At 44.4% G+C, this 22,479-nt stretch overlaps 1 protein-coding gene across 4 annotated transcripts in view; it reads left to right on the top strand.

Moving 5' to 3' along the window:
* The first annotated feature begins 3,778 nt into the window (after positions 1 to 3,778).
* RNF220 (ring finger protein 220) overlaps positions 3,779 to 22,479 on the top strand; it is a 225,504-nt gene continuing 206,803 nt past the window's right edge. For 3 of the 4 annotated variants that reach the window (XM_058717664.1, XM_058717663.1, XM_058717662.1), the window contains exon 1: positions 3,779 to 4,520. In XM_058717664.1, coding sequence (XP_058573647.1) covers positions 3,896 to 4,520 — 625 coding nt within the window. In that variant the 5' untranslated portion in view covers positions 3,779 to 3,895. The remainder of the gene's footprint in view (positions 4,521 to 22,479) is intronic. The other variant, XM_058717665.1, reaches the window with a different exon arrangement.

Here is a 22,479-nt window from a genome sequence, read left to right as displayed (position 1 = left end):
GGGCTGTTTCGGATTCTCACCCGTTGGCCAAGCCGGGCCTGGGTCGGGGTCCAAATCTGGGACCGATACCCGGCCACGTCTGAATCACAGGCGTTGGCCCCAGCCGGTGGAATCGTGTTAAGCTTATGCTTCCTGAGCTCTTGCATATGGTGGTAAAATTTCTGTTAGAGCGGTGTTTCCAAATACCCCCTGGGCATTTGGTGTGCGGGAATTCTCTTCAAGCGGAGAAGTCTGTGAACTTAAAAAAAAAATTCTTTCCTGAGTTCTTCACAACCCCCCACTACCCTGGCCCCATTTCCCATTGTTCTTTGCTTTTTAAGTTGCCTGTTAATTTTTTAAAAGTTTATTTATGCAAAGGAAAAATATCGTTTAATTTGTTCTATTATTTTAATTCCTGGCTTTTGGAAACGGTTCAGAGACCACAAAAATGTCACCTGTTGTAATAAGCAGGGGAGTGTTGTGTGTGCGTTTTAATTGCCAGCAGAGTCGTAGTTTGGTGGGCGTTCAGAGCTAGGGCTCCGGGAAAGAGGCTTTGCAGCTTTTCTTTGTGGCAGTCATTTGCAAGTGGGTTTGGCTCCCAGCAGCGGCAGCAGCGCCGCTTCCTTCTACGCCGATCCCGGCGCGGGTCAGGAAGCCCAGACCCTGGACAGGGATGGTCAGAGGCTGGGGTGGGAGATTGCCGACGCTCTGAGACTTTCTTTCTGGCTTTCGATTTTTCAGTGCGAAAGTGGCTAGTTCGCGCCGGAGAGCGCGGAGCGCTGCGCATCAGCCCAGCTTCAGACATTTTCACGTTCCGAACGCCAGCTTCTTCGTTTCATTTGTCTTGGTTCTGGCATGTTTAACCACGCAATTAGTAATCTCACTAATTATTCAGTTAGCTGGCGTTGTGCAATCACTTTAAACCAGGGTCGGGTGTGTGATTTAACAAACAAACAAACTCCCACGCATACAGACCTGAACCAAACCCTTCACGTCAAGGATTTGAAATTTTTAAAACTCAATATTTGTTGGTCCCTCCGTCCAACCTCACTGCCTGCCAGACAATTTATTTAGCTTCGTGAATTGATCCCTCCTCCTTGTTTAGTTAATTCAACAAAGACTTTTTGCAATCTGTTTGGAGTTTGTCTGATGCCGTGGAAAAGTAGCTGATGATTTATTTGGTTGCTTTTCGATTTCTGTCTTCAGCCCTTCTTTCTCCTCCTTTCAGCGGGGATGTCAGCTGTTATTACTTCCTATTGATCCCTTTGCAAAGTGAGAAGTGAACTAAAATTAATGTCAATTCCACTGCTCGGATCAATAGCTGGAGTTATTTTAATCTGGATTTGCACGAAGTGCTAAATTAAAAAAAATCAGCATAGAGGCAGAAAAGTAACAGTTACTTACTTTCCCTTTGCCTGGTTCTTTACAGTCACCCAAATGCTCCATCAAGCTGATTATCTTACAATCCATATTTTTTTAATTAAGAGGGTCAGTTAGTTTTCTTATTTTGGGTTCTGTGTTTAAACCCATGACATTTTGACATTGGGAGTGTATTAACTATAGATTTTCATAATGACTGTGGTCTGCTGAAGCCTCATCTATACAAGTTGTTAATGTGAGGAGGGGGTAAGAAAGAAAAAGAAAAAGAAAAAGAAAACACTCCTCCTTCCCCCACAGAGACCAACGCCCACACAGTGGAGTAAAAGAGATGTGGCCTGGAAAAATATTGTTGATTTATTTTCAGTATAATGAAGTTTCAAATGAATAACCAGGTTTGAGTGATTCACCGTGTTCTGTTGAAGTGTCCGGTGCTGTCGCCAGATTACTAATTTATGAAACTCATTTAACATAATGAGGTGATCCAGGAAGTAAAAATAGAAAGTGAATTCTCTGGGCAATTGGTTATTTGGGGGGAAAACATTTGTCTCCTCACCCCAGTGTATTATGTTCGTCCTCTTCTCCTGCTTGCCTCATGTAGTACTGCTTGTTGAGAGAGAAGTAGTTATTTCTGTTACGAAGAGCTGCTTAGAACCCTTGGAACAGCCCTAGACCCACTTTTAGAGCGTCCATGTTGTGTGACCATTAATCTGACTCGAAAACAGCCAAGAACAGGATTCCCAGACCAGACTCGTCAGGCTAACTGGCTATCCTTGGCAGATCATTCCCTGCACTGTTATAACTTGACAGGAAAGTTATTTAAAATTTGGAAGAGAGAAAAATCCGTTAATGTGAGATACATAATCTGGTAATTTAGCAATGATGTCTATAAGGAGAGATGCCAAATGAGGAAGCAGTCTGATGGTGTGCACTCATCTTCCCAATTAATAACAGTCATTGACACGTCTGCTACAGGATGAGAGAAGGAAATACTCTCTTTGCACTGCATTAAGCCAAGGGGATTCATCTGCAGTTTCACTGAGGCTTCTCTATTTGAGGGAATACCAAAGATACTCCATTATTTAGGTGTGTGTGTGTGTGTGTGTGTGTGTGTGTGTGTGTGTGTGTGTCTTAAGGGAGGGGGTAAATTCTTATTTGAGACATGATTCTCAATTTAAAGGTTTTAAGTTGTAGCAGATGGTGGCTTTTGGTTTACACTTTGAGTTTCATTAAGTTTCTATCTAGTGTATATTTTTGAAGCTAATAAATTCTAGTATTCGTCTTATGTTGTTCTGACTTCTGACGTATAGCCCTTCTCCCATGCCTCAGCCCCCTACTCAAAATAAATTTTGAAATGGAATCAGTGGCTATAGAAATGCATAACCTAAATTTAAAAGAGAAATTGAAAGAAGTCTCTCCGAACTCCAATTTGTTCCAGGGACCTTTATCAGACATCAACTCTGACTGGGCCAATAAGCTGAGCAAAATAAGTCAGAAATTTTGTTAACATTTTGCTCCAAATGTTAATGGCAAATTCAAGGCTGTTTACAAATCTACTTAAGAGCAAGTGCATTAGTAACTAAAATTACCGATCCGCTCTTTGCTGCCCCTGGAAGACAGCCGCTTCTAGAGAACATACGCCAAAGGCACCCATTATGGTTTTAAATATTGTCAGAGATGCCAGGCATTTTATTGATGAAGGTTTTGTTCCTTCTCAGAAAAGAGAAAACCTGTATGATTAGAGAAAGGGTGTGCATCAAAAATAATATTGCTGTTGTTTCTTCACATAGCACTTCTTTCTGGAAACAGTCTTAGATGATACATGAAGATGTGTGTTTATGTATGTGCCAATGTGTGTGATTTATCCACATGTACAATTTGTAACAGCTAACACGTACAGATGGTCTAGATGTGCTTGATTTAAGAATTTTTCAGCACCAGGGCATTGTTAGGGGAGATGAAGAGAGGATGTGTTTTTTTGGAGGGGGGTCGTCTAGGTAGAACCTCGCCTCTCTTTGAACATCAGGCCAGCTATGGGTGGTGTATGCAGGGGGAAGCCCTTTAAAACATAGACCCCACCCAATCTACTGGGTGACTTGGCCTTCCAAAGCTCATTTGCTCAGGGAATATTGTATTTGGTGGTTTTATGATTTTTTTTTTCCTTTGCTGGGCTCAGGCGCATTTCACCCGGAACGTGTAGGGACCAAAGTCAGCTACGCGTACATCACAGTAAGTTGTCTATTGATTTTCCTGAATGAAAATGGTCTGATGCTGCTGCCCACTGGCTCCTAAAGCCTGTGGTGTCTCTTGCCCGAGCATCTGTAAGCCAGAAGGATGGTGTTTCGATCACTTGGGGTTTCCCTTTTTTTTTCTCCCCCTGACCTTCCTCCCCCTTCTTTTTTTCTCTTTGCTGTTTCCGCAGGTCTTAGAAGGGGATGATTCCCCAGTAATATTCCCTGCCCTGATCCAAGGTGCCGCTTGGCCTCCCTCCCGGGGAAGACTGCTTCTTGTGTGACACCAGCCATAGAAAGAGACTCCGATGGACTTACACCGGGCAGCCTTCAAGATGGAGAACTCATCCTACCTCCCCAACCCACTGGCATCCCCAGCACTGATGGTCCTGGCGTCCACGGCTGAGGCCAGCCGCGATGCTTCCATCCCTTGTCAGCAGCCACGACCCTTTGGTGTACCTGTCTCAGTAGACAAGGACGTGCATATTCCATTCACCAACGGTTCCTACACCTTTGCCTCTATGTACCATCGGCAAGGTGGGGTGCCGGGCACTTTTGCCAATCGTGATTTTCCCCCTTCTTTACTACACCTCCACCCTCAGTTTGCTCCCCCGAATCTAGATTGCACCCCAATCAGTATGCTGAATCATAGTGGGGTGGGGGCTTTCCGTCCCTTTGCTTCCACTGAGGACCGGGAGAGTTATCAGTCAGCCTTTACGCCAGCCAAACGACTTAAGAACTGCCATGACACAGAGTCTCCCCACTTGCGCTTCTCAGATGCAGATGGCAAGGAATATGACTTTGGGACACAGCTGCCATCTAGCTCCCCCGGTTCACTTAAGGTTGATGATACTGGGAAGAAGATTTTTGCTGTCTCTGGCCTCATTTCGGATCGGGAAGCTTCATCTAGCCCAGAGGATCGGAATGACAGATGTAAGTACTTTGGTGCAAGCCCTCCCTACCCCCACCAAGCCCTGCCTTACAGTAGTGTTCAACAGGTCGGTGGCAGTTTTCATGCTCCTAGTAATGGGAAGGGCCAACTACTTCCCACTCAATGGCTGTGGAGTGTGAACATTTACTTGTCTGTTGTCAATGAGCATTGACAGTTCTGGTAGGAAATGTTTTTCTGAAGGTAGCCAGAGGCGAGTTGGCCTCCACACTGCCTCTCTCCAGGGGACTCTGGAGTGAAGAGGGGTGCCATATATATACTGGAGTGACTATCATTTTACTAGAAAGCATAGGTTTCTACGAAATTTGGGGGACCTGAAGAAATTCATCCATCCCTCCTCTCTTTGCTGTCCTTGTTTTGTTTCTCCGATCTTGGTATATTATTTTTTAGCTTTTCCATTGTATCACATCTAGTGGACTCCACGTGATTTTATTTTCCCAACTCTCAGCCCTGCTCCACATTAGGCTTTTTTTTCAGAGAAGGACAAAGGTGTCGTCAATCACCATAAAGCATTTCAAACAGCTGTGTTTTCCTTGTGATCGCAAGGCTAGAAAGCCGACTTCTCGTGGGATTTAACAGGTTTGCTGGATGCTTATCCTTGGGCTCACTTTTAGGACTAGACACGGTTGACCTGTGTGACTGCTCCATATTTGATGTTCACAACTATTATTAATTTCTGCTTATGGAACAGCTTTCTTGTGTTCTCCAAGTGCCTTGTTGAGCTTTGGCTACCCTTGGTAATAGTTGGAACTAAACCTTTATTTGGAACTTGTAGACCAGGAGTGCTGAACCCTACAATCTTCTCCTCTAATAGAATCAGAAAATAATTGTGTTCTGATGCTTTTGGGCTGTGGGTAGGCAGAGCAGTTTTCTTCAAGCCTGGTGAGAATTTATGAACTGAGGGTGTTTTTCCACCCAACCCTTTGTTCTGAGATTTGCTTCATTTTATTTTCTTAAGAAAACTACATCTGAGGTTTGCTTTCCCCTCTTCTGTATTTTTTGTGCTCCTGTCCTCTCTATAACCACCAACCCGAATACCATTTTTTCTTCTCTTCTCTTTATGATGCCGAGGAGAGTAATAGAGACATTGCAGCTCTCTCCCCTGTCGGCACTGCTTCCTCAGGCTGTCTCCTTGAATTAGGCACTGTGTTAACTTTCCTGCGCTAAAAGGCATCTGCCTAAACCCAGCGTACCTTTTCAATAAAAGTCATCATAAAATCAACCTGCCTTGTAAATCCATCGCCCTTTGGTTTTGAAATATGTTGCAAGTGTGTCTTTTATGTCAGCGTCTGTAAGCCCGAGACCTCCCCACTTAAGGGAGAAGCTGCTGTATGCCAGCACAAGTGCCCGTGTGTTCTCACTTCCCTTCAGCTCCTTCCACCGGCTCCCCTTCTGGACAGCTGATGTGTGTGTTACCATCTTGCTTTTTGGGTATACCTCCCGAACGTGCTGGCTTTGTGTTGCTCTGTTTTGTTTTACTTCAGCGCAGTTTTCATTTGTCAATGTGCAAGTGATCAAGGCTAGCTGTAATCTGACCTCTGGCTAAAGCTGCCCTGGGTGAGGTTGTGACAGATTCTGCCCCCTTTTTCTCCAAATACAAGTTGAAAATGAAATCCTCTCAAAACTAATATGCTACAAAGTAACATCTGGAGATCAAGATTCCTTTCTTCTCTCCTAACAAATCCAGCTTGTCTCCATTTTTCTCTCTTTTTAGCCCAAACCTGTGTCAGACCCCCAGAGCAGGAGGAAGCTTGTTAGTCAAGTCAGAACTCATAGATGTGGCTATCCATTCCCTTTCCGAGTGTCAAAGCCATAACTCTTCTGTTTGCCTGGTTTGCATTGTGTGGTGGTGCCATCCCCCATGGAGATGGATCCCTCACACAGGAATACGCCTGGGTGGAGAAAAATTAAATGAGTCTATCTCCCAAAGTGAAATGGAATTCTGACCTTGAAATTAATGAGATTCTGATCAGAAGGGTGGGGAAACTTCTTTATTTGAAACTGTAGTATTATATAAATTGGAGCCCTTTCCCCTTTTATTTGTTTAAAATATTCTTCCTTTAGAGAGTACTTTGTGTTCTCTTTTCTCTATCACACAAACATAAAACCTCTAGGCGTGTCTGTGAGTGTAGGGCGTTTGCACACCCACCTTATTATCGAGAGTTGCATTCGTGACTAATCTTCAACAAGAAACAAAGATGCAAAATGAACAGGAGCCTCTTAGCCTGTGATCCAGGGCTCCTTCCTCCTTTTCTTCCCTTAGGTGGCATAGCAGCCCTCCCAGGGTTGTACTGGGTAGCATTTGTGCTTTTGATTTTGAGTTTTGGGAAGGTGGGAGAAACAGTTTTCTGTAGGGAAGGGCTGAAGAGGCACTGGGACAAAGTCTGCAGCAGCTTTCTTGGTTCCTGTCATATGCTGACGTGTGTCAGAATATTTATGGTCTGTTTTATGTAAATACATATTTAAGGGCCGTTAGAAGGCCTGATTATTCCCACTAGATGCCTTTCAGGTCCTCCCTACAGAACCGTTTTGAAATAAGTAATATTTCTCAGATAATCGAGTGACAGTGTACAAGACTGCTTCCAAAAGGAGAGCTTAAGGGGCAGATGGGGCAGTGAGGGGGATGGGAAGGCAAGAAGAGAGGATAGAAGGTATTGGAAAGAGCAAAGTAATAGGATGCAGTGGCTTTTGGTCAGATTGCCAAAATTAACCATGTATATTCTGGTTTTTTATTCTTAAAACTTAGAGTTAATTTCTGATGTGGTGACTTATTTTTCAGTTCTCTTCATATAAATAAATTTTCTCATAAAATGTAAAAAAAATGTTTTAATTAAATACAACAGTAAACCTCCTAAATAGGCACTTAGCTTTAGGGGTTTTTTTCAGGGGCAGGGTTTTTTTTTCAGTATGGGGATGTGTGTGTGTGTGTCCTTTACTTAGAGTAGAAGTTTTATGACTGAGTTTTAGGTCAATGAAAAATCAGTTTTACAGTGGAAACACTGACAGTTTTTACTGTCGCAGCCACCCCCTGCTCACACACTGCATCCATATGCAGATATGTCCACATGTGAGAGCATTTGAAAGAGGGGCCTGCAGACATGGTGTAATGCACACGTGTGCTTGCCTTAAATCTGGGTACTGATAGGCAGGATTTCTTTTGTGATTAAATATGCATTTTTGTACTGAAATGTAGCTATTTGGGTAAAGTATTGTTTCTCTTAGTAGATGATTCCGGTTTGCTTGCCTGTTCATCTACCTGGCATCACAGGTGATTCATGAGGTAGGTGTTGGGGTCTATGGAGAAAGGAAGCCTTGACTCGACAGGACTAACTTATTTGCCCTGGAAAAAGGGAGACGTGTTTTGTGAGAAGCTATTCATGGAGGATGCATAATTCCCCAGGATGGGAACTGAGGTAACTCCTGTTTATTGTCACTCCCTGAACCAGTCTCCAAGGCTTCTTGTCCAGGGAAATGATGCTAAAATTTATGGACCAATTACGAATAGTCCACGTGTGTCTTACATATGAAGTGTCTACAGATATGTTTCCCAGGGCTTTTAAAATAAACATTTCCTCATTAAGGAAACTTTACAACAAAAGGGAAGATAAGTATTGTCTGCTGCCTTGTGCTAGAATCTATACATTTATTACCCCCTCAGTGCCCTGGCTCTTACCATGTGCATTTCCCGATTGTTCTCTGTAGCCACCCCCCCTCATGCCCAGATTCTTGCCTGGGTGACACAGGTTTTTTTGGCCAGCCTGCCAGTCATTCCACTCAGCCCAAATTGGAGGTGGCTAGTATGCATGCTCACCAGAGAGCTGAGAGGAACCAGAACTGCACCAGTTAGAGCAGTGACTGGCCCTGCCTTCTGATTTACCTCAGGGACATGCAATGGGCAATGACCCTAAAGTGTCCCTGCTTCCCTGGCCCTTCCCTGTGTCAGGCAGATTTCACAGGTAGGTAGGAAACCTGGTGGCTCACAGCAGTTCTTGGATGTTCTGCTTTGCTCTCATCTTTGATGTATTTGAAAAGTCATTCTTGGGCCCCAAAAGCCCTGAATAGTAGATGGTATTTTGTACCCTGAGAATGTGTCTTTATGAAGGCATGTATCATTGAAGACCCTGTGTCCTAAGAATCATTCAGCTGAGCCCATGTAGGCCCAAGGGCAGCCTGGAATGAGGAGTCCTGGCTACATTGTGGGGGTAGGATTAAGGGGGATACTTCCCAAGGCTCTGGGATTGGGGTGGCCAGGGACCCTAAACTGGGCTTTTAGGAGGATTGTTCTTGCTGGGGCAGTTGTCACCAGGCTCAACTTCTGGATTGTAGCTGGAGCAGATGACCACTGTGAAAGGGCCAGCAAATCACCAGAGGAGGTGGGTCAGATGGTTCCATCCGTACTGAGTTGCCCAGACCTAGCCTGGTTGTTGCTCAGCTGCTCCCCAGTTTCTCCCTGAGCCCCTTTTCTCCTCCCTCTGGGGGTGGAGGGCAAGAACTCCCTGTGATGTGTGGTTGTTTCTGGTTGTTCACTCCCAGCACAGTCATGGAGACTCCTTTTCATGCTGCTGGGTTTAATTGTCTTGTTGGGATAAAGAAATGTTTGCACAGCTAAAGTGGGGCCGGGCTGGACGGGAGCAGTCCCTGATGGCTGCAGAGCCATCTGGCCTGGCTTGGCTTGGCTCAGCGCGCCGCTCGCCCGCCGCCCGCCCGCCCGGCGGCTGGGCTCGCTCCCGCTCCTGCTCTCTTCCCCTGTCCTCGCTCCACACCGCGCCGCTCTGGTCGGCGGCTGCCTCCTCGCGCGGCCGGAATGCCTAATCACCATGGTGAGAAAACGGACACCGCAGCCGTCCTCCCTCCTCGCCTCGCGCCCTCCCTCCCATCAATTGTCATGCAGAAGTGATCCGGGCTGCCGTTTCCTCGCGGCCGCCAGCCAGCCCCTCGCCGCTCCCGGCAGAAGGGTGGCTGGTAATTGATCGTTTGGGGGAGGGGGCGCGGAGAGGCGCGAGGCCCGGCCAGGGGGCTGGAAGGACCACAGAGCGGGCACCGTTGGCTCACTTGGAAAGGACTCCCTAGCCTCCGCCACTGAGATGGCTTTTAAGTGGTTTGAGAAATGTTGGTGACCTCGCCGTCGCTCGGCCGGACTCGGAGACTGCGGGAGAACTCCCGGCGCTGCCCCAGGGCCGGGCGAGCCCCGCGCTACCACCGCAGCCGCAGGCTGCGGCCGGGGTGGGACCCCGCGGGCCGGCCTGGTCCCCCACCCCCGCCCCGCCCTCCACGTCGCGCGTCCCCAGGTCGCACTAGGAACCGAACCCTCGGTCGGTTTCCTGTACAGCGGTCTGAGCCGCAGAGTGTGGAGACGGGGTGAGGGGACACTGAGCGAGTGTGACCCGGGAAAGGGGCACGCCCACGCGGGTGTCGGGCTGACACGGGACAGGGCGGGAGGTGCACGTGGGCGGGTGGCGGAGTGAGGAGGCGAGGGGACCCCGCGCGGTCGTTGGGTGCCCTGCGTGCGGGGAGGGGGGCTGGGGGACTGGAGGGGGTGGAGTGGGAGTGGGAGGAGGGCGTGGAGAGGGCGCTGGGGCGCGTCGATGAGGAGGGATGTGTGTACACGCGCATCAGGAGCTAGCATTTCCCTCGGCACCCGAGGACTTTGAGGTTTCTCCTGTAGATTCGAAATGTTTTTCCCGTCTTGCTTTTCAAATCTGTAAAACGTTCCAGGGAATGTTTCCCAAAGTCCAGGGGTTCGTGAATCCGCAGGATAGCTGGTATTCGGGCGAGGCGAGTCTTGGTCGCCTCTGACCGTCTGAGTCTCGCAGCCAGCACAGCGGGGCTTGTTAAAGTCCGGGCAATTTCTGGAACTCTTCCCACGGGAAGTTTTCCGGGGCTGCCTTCCGGTCAGCGGCCCTAGGTTGATTATTTGGTGGCCCTTTTTTGTTTGAAAACAAAAAACACACATTGTGTCCTAATAACAAAAGTTGCTCTCCTTCCCCATCCCCTTTCCTCATTAGGCAGGGAAGAGGAAACTGAAAAAATAGAATTATATTTTTATATTAGTTTTTGTTATTTTTAACCCTTGTTAACTACATCCATCTGATTAATAAATATTAGCACACATTGAAATGTATTCTTAGTAAATATTCGGCATTTAGAGAGTTTATAACATTTAATAGAGTTATATTTTCATAATGGTTTTTCATATTTTTAACTCTTATTAACCACATCCGGAATGTACTCCTTATAAACACTTGGGATTTGGGGTGATGATACATTTTAAGTGTAAAATCCACAGGATTTGAACACCAAAGCTACAATAATTTATGGATTTGAATTTTCTCTTCCAACAGTTTAACAGCATTTCCCAGTGCCATTTTACTCCTCTTAAAGACAGATGAACTGCAGACTTAAGGATAACTTATTGCTGTATAGCAACTAAAATGCCTTCACATTTTAAAAAATACCATTTAAATTGTGGCATTTGTGGCTGAACAGAGTCTATTTTTATCCTGTATAACCTAAAAGTGTGTGCTGCAGGTGCAAATTTGTAAATATTTCTTTATGGGCAAGGAGGAGATTTTTCTGCAAAAGAACTTTCACCTACTCAGTCTCTTTCTTATGCCTTTTCCAGGAAAAGATCCTGATTTGGGACTATGGGTTTAGGCCTGGAGAAATGATAGGCTGTGGTATGAATCAGTTAACCTGGTAGATGCTTACATAAATGGGAGGAATTCATTCACTTCCATTTTTACCCAATGGATTTGACTTTTCTATTATCTTAACTACAGCTTAGTTTTAGTGCTAAAAAAATTTTTTTTTTGGCATTGTTGCCAATCACATCGAAGGGTTCAGTAAGTGTTAGTGGAGTATTGAATAAATTAATGGTGGTAACTATAATCTAATGTTTCCTCCAAGTTTTCCTCAGTTTGCCACTCTTCAGCATTGCTCTGGATAATATCTATAAGACTGTGCTATCCCAAAGGTGTAGAGGTTTGAGGAAAGAAAGGAAGAATTTATTTATGCCTTGGGGTATCATAATGACCAAAGTAGGTAGGGAGTTTTTTAAGAGATATGTGAAATTACCTTTCTCAAACATAGACCTATTGTGTTGATTATTTGGGGTGCCAAAAAAATCTTTCATAGCTTAACAAATAATTTAAAATTTGCTTTTCTCACCTAACTCTCTAGAAACCTAGGATCAGAGGCTATCCCCTTCCCAAATGTTTTCTCACAGCATTACATCCCCTATCATGAAGTCCACAAATGCTGATCTGCTTTTGATGTGTATTTTAGAAAAACAAGTTCCTACCCAGGTCCTGGTTGAAGCTGGAAGCAGACAAGTGGTGTGGGGGTTTTGTAGACACATACAACCATCTGGCAATTCAGACATTTGACCGTCAATTTTCTCCGTGGAATGTGTTCTGATTGAAGATGACCTAGAGGAAATGAAAGTTGTGTTTTGGGGGAAAGACATGGTGCTGCGTCCCGGACATTCTGTTCAGCAGACATAGAGCTTTAGGAAAGTCTAGAGCTGTATGTGTGAAGAAGGAACCTTTGGTACAGTCTCATGAGAAATCAAGCCCAGTAAGCCCGAGTGTGAGTCACCAGATGAGGGTTGTCTTTTTCCACTGAAATTCATTTGCAGGCTGAGACTTATGGCTTTGCATCCATCTTAGAGCAGCAGACAGTGAGAAAGCTGTAGGGAGGGGGCAAGGGCCAGCCCTGGAGAGACCTTTGGTTTATTTTCGGGTATATGATTCCCATTTAGGTGCCAGCTAATCCTATAGTGCTCTCATTTGGCCTTGCTTTTTGGGGTGTGATTTATACCAAGTCAGAGTGGCCTAGCATAATAAATACCTGTTAGAGGAATAAATGTTGTGGTGACCCCTTTGAGCCTCACCCTGGAGGTGTTTCAAGTTAAAGGTGGGGAGACAATATAACATAGTAGTTACGAGTTCAGCCTCTGGAGTAAGATCCTGACCTTTTAGCTTACTTACTCTGTGTCCCTGGGCACATTACTTGGCCTCCCTGGGCCTTGGTATTCTCACCTGTAAAATGGGAATTATAACCTTAAAGGATTGTTGTGAAGGACTGAATGAGATTAAGTACATAGATAATGCTTAGAACAGTTCCTCATACATAATAAGCCTTCCATACGTAATGACTTATTGCAAGGATAATCTGGTGGCATAATCTTCATTGTCAGAAGCACCAATATAGCCAAACACATGGTCATTAACAACTAGCATATATGCAGGATCCTTTCACACACTCATGCCTTATGGCACTGTGGAAAAAGGGAGAGTCTCAGAGCCCTTTTCTATGATAGCCAGCTGCTTCACCTCCCTTCATTATTACCCACCCACCAGGATTAGCCCTGGTGGCCCTCTGACCTCTTTCTCCCTCCATTTTATTTAGAAGCGAGACAATATTAGAGTTAAAGAAACCAAGTCTGAGTAAGGAAGGGACTTGACCAGGGTTAGGTATCTAGGCAGTGGCCCAGGTCAGGGTATCTAGATCTCATCATATTTTCTTATTCTGGAACTTGGTATTATCAGATACTGCTTGAAATAAATGGGCCATTAGAATTTGTTTGTGGTAGAAATTTGGACTATATGTAATCAGATTTTCTGTAATGGTATTTGACTAGTATTAGAATTCAAAGTACCAGAGTTTCTAGTATGTCGCTAGATTTTAAGTTATACAGGCACTTTTACCCTCTTGCCTGTGTGAGAGAAATCTGTGAACCTTCCCCCATCTGTGTGTGTCACAGTCCCACAGCATGATGGATTGTCTCTGCTTGGGGGAGGCTTAGGACGGGGCTTGAAGGGGCCTTGTAGGTCAGGAGAGAAATACAGCAGCAGGACTGAGCTGGGGGAGCTGCTGGGGAAGGATTAGCAGGGGAAGGGGAGGGCAGGGTTGGGCGGGGATAGGCCTCTTCCATGGTGTCTGTGTGCATTTTCCTAGGACTAAAAGAGGGCTGTCCATTACCCTGAGTGCACAAATAAACTCAATGTTTTCTTCTTTGTAGAAAGAAAGCCCCATGGGGCTTGGGAATATCAGAGAATGATTCTGTATGTCAGTGGGAGAGGTGGGGAGTAGGGGGATGGGAGTGGGCAAGACTGACCTTCTGCCTGAGGACCTTGGATTTGAGTCTGTTATTTAAATATAGTTGCTTGTATTTGAAGTCTTCTGTTCACATATGTATGTAGCAGGAGTAGCCACTGGAGACCAGTGGAGACTGACACCTCAATCCTTATCAGTTCCTTCGTGGCTCCATTGAAGAGAAGGGATTCAGATCACTGTTGGTGGTGAAGAGCACCCACTTCTCCTCTCTCCCTATCCTCAGTCCTTTCCACATAGAGACAAAAGAATACGGGAGGTAGGAAGGGAAATGCTCAACATTCTTAATTTTCAGTTGTTAAAAGAAGGGGGAAGGTCTGAGATTTAGGCCCAAATGCCAAAGTCATTGTAAGGAAGGAATTCCAGAAAAGAGAAGAGTTGGATCCAAGAGGTAGTTGGAGAGGTAAAGGCATAGCGCATGCTAGGGCAAGTAATCAGCAGGACTGCAGTTAGGGCCTAGGCTTTGGCTTCCTTCCTGAGCAGTAAAATTAAAAAAAAAAAATCCTTAGAACAACAAAAGTCTGGACGCATGGGCTTCCTTCCTGACAGGCCAACCTGGTGGGGCTTCATTCAGCCTGAGCAGCAGTCAAGGCTGATTTACTGGTAAGAGATCCCAGACAGACGTTTGAGCTTAACCCTTTCCTAACTGCAGAGATGCCTCACTGCAAATACTTCCCTCTTCTCCCAACTTCCCATCATGGTGTGGGTAGCTTTTCACTGTCATTTGTTCTTTATTTAAAGAAAGTACCTGCTCCGGAAAGGCCAAATACCCTCTTCATGAGAAAGCTGGATCTATGAGAAGTTGAATGACTTGAAAGAGATCTTACCATCAAGTCATGACAGGGCTGGCATTGTGGTTTATGGCCGGTTTAACTGTCAGGCTCTAGGTGACATTATATTGACTTTGGAGCATTGAATCCATCTTTGGTCATGGAAAGTGCCTTCTGGAGTCTGTATCAGGGGGATCCTGTGAGCCACAGTTCCACCTCCATACAGTCTGGCAGCGTAGAAGGAATAATGCTGCTTGTCTTAGGTGTTTATTGGTGCATTATGGATAAAACTGGCAGAGTACGTGAGGCATGATTCAGTTTCCATCTCGCTAGTATGATGCATTCATTTATTCACATAATTATTCAATCAGTATTTACTAAGTACCTGCCTTGTTCCAGGTACTGTGCTAGGTGCTGGGGATACAATAATGAGCAAAACAGATTATAGTCCCAGCCTTACTAGAGCTTAAGGTTTAGCAAGCAATTGCAAGATGTAGTGAAAAGTACTATCATAAGGGAAGTATAAAATGCCGTGGATTAGAAGCAGGAGCACCTAATCTTGTCTATGAGTCAGGATAACCTTCTGGAGCAAGTGACCTTTAGCTGATATCTGGAAATCAAAAAGGAGTTACTTATTCAAAGGGGCTAGGTGTGGCAGTTTGCTTTTCTGGACAAAGTATAGCATCTAAGAGTGGAAGAAAGAACTCCAGAGCTGCCAAGGATTGCTCACAATAAGGTAAAAATAGAATTTTTGTCTGCCAGGACCTGAGACATGACCTCAGATGTCTACAGTACTTCATCCTATAGCCAGTCATTCTTGAGAAGGTACATTTGGTGCTTATGTGGTTCTGAAGCCCAACATCATATAGGGGCTTGCTTTTAAAGTAACTTTGTTTTGTTGTGTTTGTTTGTTTGCTTTATTGAAGCATAATTAACATAACAGTATTACATTAGTATCAGGCATACAATATAATAATTCAAAATTCTATACATTCCTCAGTGCTCATCAAGAAAAGTGTCCTCTTAATGCCCTTCACCTATTTCACCCAGACCCCCACTCACTTCCCCTCTGGTAACCACCAGTTTATTCTCTGTATTTGAGAGTCTGGTTTTTTGTCTCTTTTTTTCTTTGTTTGTTTTGTTTCTTTAACTCCACATATGAGTAAAATCGTATGGTATTTATCTTTCTCTCACTGACTTAACATTTTACCCTCTAGCACCCTACATGTTGTTGCAAATGGCAAGATCTCATTCTTTTTTTTATGGCTGAATAATATTCCATTATATATATATATGTATATATATATATGTACATATATACACACACATACATACATGTATCAATACATATATAGATACATATATCAATATTTTCTTTGTCCGTTCATCTACAGATATACACTTGAGTTGCTTGCATATCTTGGCTATTGTAAATAATGCTATAATAAACATAGGGGTGCATGTATCTTTTCAAATTAGTGTTTTTATTTTCTTTGGGTAAATACACAGTAGTGGAATTATGGGATCATATGGTAATTCTAGTTTTAATTTTTTGAGAATAATCCATACTATTTTCCACAGTGGCTGCACCAATTCGTATTCTTACCAACAGTGCACTTTTCCTCCACATCCTAGCCAACACTTGTTATTTTTTGTGTTTTTGATTCTAGCCATTCTGACAGGTATAAGGTAATATCTCACTGTAGTTTTTATTTGCATTTCCCTGATGATTTGCGGTGTTGAGCATGTTTTCATGTGTCTGTCACCCATCTGTATGTCCTCTTTGGAAAAATGTCTATTCAGGTCCTTTGCCCACTTTTCATCAGATCATTTGTTGTTGTGTTTTTTGTTTTTGTTTTTGTATCGACTTGTATAAGTGCTCTATATATTTTGGATATTAACCCCCCATCAGATATGTCATTTGCAAATATCTTCTCCCATTCAGCAGATTGCTGTTTTGTTGGTGGTTTCCTTTGCTGTGCAAACAAAAACAAAAACAAGTAACTTTCTAAAGATAAGTCACTATAGAATACTTTCTGCTGACATATGACATCTTAAGACCCACAAGCACCCAGAACCATGCTTGGCCCAAAGTACTCTGGAAATATTTGTTGAGTATGGAAGACCATTATTATTACCCTGATGATCTTTAGGGGGATAGATCATAGGTCCTGGTCTTTTTACTCAAGTTCATGCTCAGCTGTATACTTTGCTTGCACAGAGACCTGATAGGTCTCAAGATCTAGAATACTCCCTGACTGTTTAAACTAAGCCACATAGCACCCAGGATTCTTGGCAAGATTTCTTGGCAAAGTTTCCTATGGGAGGTGCTTTGCTCAGGCGCGACTTTCATGAGGGAGGTTAGGTGTGTAGTGCCAAGACTATTGAAGAAAGGAAAAAAGAAGGCAAGGCAAACCGTTGTCCCAGCCTGGCCCGCATCAGCATACTAACAACAGTTCCCTTCAGCAGGGGCCTCGGTGCTCTGCCATCCCTGCTGTGGTTTTCCTTCCCTTGGCCTCTTATCATTGTCACTGCTCAACATCCACAGTGTTTCCTGTAGAGTGCTGTGCTCAGGGCTGTTTGCAGAGGAGTCAAAAAAGTAGATGATACTTCCTCTTCTTGAGAGCCTTATGGTTAAGGTGAGTGGTTAAGATGTATATATGAAAAAAATGATAATATGAGATAACAGACAACAAGGGCTCTGGGATTTCAGGAGGAGTCATTCCCAAGGCTAGGTTTCTTAAAGTGTGATCTAAGAACCACGAGCTTCCCTACCATTTGTGGTGGTGGAAGAGGGGGTGGCTTGGGGTTGGGGTGGAAATATTATTTATAATGCAGATTCCCTAGGCCCACTCCAGACCTCCTACTCAGAATCACAGGGAATGTGGCCTGGCAATGTGTATATTTAGCAAGCAGGTGATTCTTAGACTCCTTAAAGTATATGCATCACTCACCAAGGGTGAGAGTCTCAGAGGGAAGCTTTCACAAAGGAGTACAGCTTTGAAGGAAGGGAACTCAGGTTAGGCAAGTAGAGAGGAGGAAGAGGCTGGGATTCGGCCCAGAAGCCTGGACTGGTAGGAGTGAAGATTGAGGCTCTGCTCCTGACAGTTCTTATTCTGTTGTGGGTACGATCTGTCCAACTGCCTCTAGTTGCCCCCTTGGCCTTTGCTCCTCCTCAGGTTGTTTCCCTTTTCCTCCCTTATTGCCCACCAGCTGATTGTACACGCTCAGACAGCCCCTTTCTTGGTGTAATATTGTAGTTATAAGGTGGCCCAGTGGAGGGGCTCACAGTGCTTAGCCAGATGTGAGGGAGCCAGTGTGCGCTTTGGTGCTTCTTGGGCTCCAGCCAGCTTGGCTTCTCACTGCTGTTATACTGCCGAGTTGGGGCTAGAGGGGGGTTTTGCCAGCCTCCTCTCTCCCCTTCCCCAGCCCTTAAGCTTTCTTCTTATGCTAAAATGCTCATTTGTAAAGAAATAAGGGTTAGTGGAGGGTTGGAGGGTTAGAGGAATCTCTCAGAGGCTGAATTAGTCACAAACACCTGCAGATTGGCTCTCTGCTTCAAGCTTTAACACTGCTGGGGACAGCTGCCAGTGGAAAGAAGGTTAAATGAACCGTGAGTAGGGGCTTGGTCTGAGGTTCAGGTGGTTCAGACACCTGTACATTAGTGGATACTCTCATCAACTTTGCTCATGGACTTCGGGGGGTGTATCCTTTTCCCAACATACCCTCCCCTTTTAAAATATCCGTCACATTGTAATGTAATTATTTGCCTAATTATCCCTCCTCCATGGGCCCATGTCTATCTCCTTGTGTGATTCTATCCAGTGTTTCTCCCCATGTAGCACCTGGCTCAATAAATATTTGTTGTGAGAATAAGTGAACCCAGGGTCACTGTTTCCTCGGCTGTGTTATGCTGAGTGTTGCCAGCTGGCTGTACCCACTCTGACATAGTCTGAAGGACCACACAGGATCCACCGCAGGGCTGGGCACCCCCTGGCACATTTACAAGTGGGAAGTGATGACTAGAAATAGAAGCTTTGGAAACAGCTCAGTGACAGGGCAAGCTCACAGAGCCAGAAGCTCCGGCTTCTCATTTACTAGCTGTGTACCTTTGGGTAAATCACTGTCTCTTTGAGCCCCAGAGCCTCGTATATAAAATGAAAGGTGGCAAAAAAAAATCCTTGCCCTACCTTACAGGGCTGTTGAATCAGAAAAGATAACACAGATGTGTTTTGTAATCTAAAAGTAACCTAAATGGCACACACACACATAGACCACAGATAGCACATACACATACACTGTATAATCTATTTATTCCCTTCTGAGAACATCTGTCTAAAGGAGCAGCATGGTCTTGGGAGGCTAACGTAGTTTATGAAATACCTGAGTGTTCAACCTAGAGGGAGCCCTCCTACATGCAGTTTCATCCTTGAAGTTGGACTCTAGAAGAAATGCATTCCCTGCCGCTGGCTGCAGCATTATTTTCCTAGGTGGTTTGGGACAAAAGTTTTGTAGACTCTTTGTGAGTGGAGGTTGGTAGGCCACTTCCTACACAGATCTGTGACATCTGAGCTGAAATATTATTTTGCCAGATTCCCACTGAAACAAATTCACCTTCTGCCTTTCTTCTCAGCAAAGTTCGGAGCACCTTTATTTTTTCAGTTCCCAGGGCCCATGACTCTGTTCCTACTCTGTGGACGGAAATATTTTGGCTTACAGGCGTAATGGCTTTACCCAAGGAATGATAGGCAGAATTGAGGTGATGAGGCTTTCTGTCCCAGAGACCTTGCCTAGGCTGCAAGAATAGCCATGCTTTACAGGCGAGTGTGATAAGATGAAGAGGGTCATCAGATTTGGAAGGATTTGGTAGAACTTGCCCTTTAGGCAAGATCTTTAGAAGTCTGAGCTGGGCCAGAAGGATTGGAAAGAGCAAGCATTTGAAAAAGGCTTTACTTGTGCGGTAAACTTCATTGTGTGATTATTTAATAGACCATTAACAAGCAGATTCATTAACAAGATCTTAATTAACAAGTTCCAGGGTTATTCCTCCAACTTCCCAGGGGAACTGTTCTCCTCCTATTTAGTCCCAGAGACTTCCTATCCTCCTTAAACTAACCATACCAGATGCATTTAAATTCAGTCTTTTTATTGCAAGTAAAATGACTGCAGGCAAAGGCAGGCACAGAGCACTACTCTTCATAAGAAGAGCTAACACCTTTGAGTGCTTTCCACCAGTCAGACACTATTCTGCATGCTTTACAAGTAATCATGTATTTAATCCTCATAAATTCCCTGATAGGTATGGTTATCATCTCCATTTTACAGATGAGGACACTGAGGCCCAGAGCATTTAAGAAATACACCCACTGTCACGAAAGAAAGGGATAGCAGAGATGAGATTCAAACGCAGGCAATCTGGCTCCAGAGCCAATGGGAAGAAGGAAAACCCCCAGGGGAGGGAAGCCTATGGGTCAGATTCCTGAGTTAATAAGAATAATGCTTGTGTCTACTCTCTGTGTGCCAGACACTTCTCAGAACCTCACGTCTGTATGCCAGGTTGTGTCCATACTGGAAAAAATTGTGGGAGTCCTTTGTAGTGAGGCAGCCCTTGGGCACAATTTATTTTGGCCCACTCACAGGCCTTTGTCACCCTACCTGCAACTGTGAGTTCCTTGGTAGGGACTGTCTTACTCACCTCTGTTCTCAGTACCTAATGTGTTGCCTGGAGCTTACTAGTTATGATCCAAAACAAAACAAAAACCAGTTTGTCAAACATACCCCTGATGGGAGAGAGGGGGAGATGGTTTGGCATCTGCTAACTCCTAATGCTCTTTGTGGTGCAGAGCCCGCCTTTGGCATGCTCTGCGCTTCACAGCCAGAGCAGTTCAAGAAGAGCTAACTCTGAGATAGGACAGATGGGTCTAGTCTTTCTGTGCCTCAGTTTCCTCAGGGTAAAGTGGGACTGGTACTAGTACTAGTCTCCTAGGGTTGTTCTAAGGATTAAGTGAGTTCATATAAAATACAAATAAAGTCCTAAGAATAGTGCCTGGCGCAAAGTAGACCTTTAATACATGTTAGATATAATCACTATTCCAAGGGCCCAGCGACAGATCTGAAGTCTCTTGAACCAGATTCTTTCCCCCTTAGCCTCCATTCTTGATTACATTATGGGGGCAGTGACGGTGAGCCCTGATCTCTTATGGGTTTGTGCAGTTTGTGACAGATCTTTCTATAGCTGAAAAAAATTCCCAGTTGACATTAAGGGGTTGGTACCTATAATGTTGTCTTTTCTTCTTGGCTCCAGTTAAATGAGGGCTGGAGCAAGGAGGACTAGAGCTCACCTGATGATCTCCACCCCCCGCGCCCACCTTTATCCTAAAAAGCATAAGGTGGAAATAAGCAGAATTCCATACTAAACTCCTGCCTGGGGAAGGCCAGTGAGCCATCATGACTTTATTTTGGGATAAAGGGTTTGGTTAGTTTTGTTCCTGCCCTCTACACTGCCAACCTTTCAGATAGCGAGACTGTGGACTCTGCCAGCTATACTGGGGAGAGGATAAGGAAGTGGCAGAATGCCAGAAATCTTTGGGAAATTGACCTAGGAAGGAACTGTTGCTGGTTGCTTTATTTTTCTTACTCTCTGATTACTTACATGGAGCTTATGTGAAGCCATGTTTTCCCCTTTATCCTAAGAAAACAATTATTTCTTCTCCAGATTCTCATCCCATTTGTAGATTCTGCAGATACCCTTCTCCTCTGTCTCAGCTTGAAGACCTACAAGAGCACCTGTTCTCACACTGGCTGCTTTTGCTCCCACTCTAGTATCCACCGCCTGCCCCATCATCTTTCGCTAATGATAAGTGCTCATAAACCCCCACACTGGCCTCCCTCTTCGCAACTTAGCATCCTTGTGTTCTCTCTAAGTAGCTTGGCCATAATATCACTTTCTTTAGCAGCATTCTAACTTCTAAGAAGCTTAATAGGCAAGGAGATTGTGGGGTCTTTGACTTTCTCTGAGCCTCAGCCCTAAGTGGTTTATTCTATTAAGCTGATTCTTGGTGGTGGAGCTTTGCTGGATAAGAAGTTGGGGGTGAGGAGGGGGTTGTAGTTTGAGGAATAGGATACTTTCACTCCCTCTTTCACTGTTCCCCACCCTCCAACCCATTCCTGCACTAGGATCCTGTTTTCAGAGCTCAGGAATGAAAGGGGTGGTGATGGAGCCAAAGTAAAGAACTTTTCTTTAAGGACTTAAGTTGGCTTTTTTTTTTTTTTTTTTTTTTTTTTGAGTTGTGTTTTGCCTCTTTACCTCTACTCTTCCTGCCCATTTGTTCCTCTTCTTCAATCAGCCACTTTTGGATTTTTCCTTTCTTTCCTTCCACCCTTACTTTTGCCTCCTCTCCAATTCTAGCTACAAAAACAAAGAGTAATTAATAAAAATTATGAACTATTGATTCAAAGAGAGGAAATCCAGGAGTGGAATGTAGGGGGAAAAGTAACAGATTCAATTTTAACAAAGGAAACAATTCAGAATTCTTCTCAATGTTCTTTTTCTTTAGAGTTACACCAAGATGGATTCATTCCTTCTGATATTTTGGCCCCGATTAAAGATCTTCAGGTTTCCCTATTAACATTCTCTCTTGGTTTAGGAGTGCCAGAAGGTTGGGAAAACAGGGCAGGAGTGGAGTTTTTTGGTTGTTGTTGAATCCTGTTGAGCTGCATAAAAACTATAAGGGAAATTTGTGAGCAGGAAAAACAAGGTTGCTGGAGAAGTGAGGAAAGGAAATTAAGAGTGTAAGTGTAGAAAAAAAGTACAGCGAGACGAGTGAAGGGGGTTAAGAGGTACAGACTTCTAGTTATACAATAAATAAGTCATGGAGGTGAAAAGTGAAACATAGGGAAGATAGTAATATTGTAATAAGATTATATGTAATGTGTAATAAGTAACATGTAATAAGGCGGTGGCTACATTTATCATGATGAACCTGTGTAGTGTAGAGAATTGTTGAATCATTATGTTGTACATCTGAAACTAATATAATATTGTATGTCAGCTATACTT

Source organism: Neofelis nebulosa, chromosome 2 (assembly GCF_028018385.1).
Source record: "Neofelis nebulosa isolate mNeoNeb1 chromosome 2, mNeoNeb1.pri, whole genome shotgun sequence".
Lineage (NCBI taxonomy): Eukaryota > Metazoa > Chordata > Mammalia > Carnivora > Felidae > Neofelis > Neofelis nebulosa.
The sequence above is the reverse complement of the archived record's forward strand: the minus strand, read 5'-3'. Positions and strand labels throughout refer to the sequence as shown.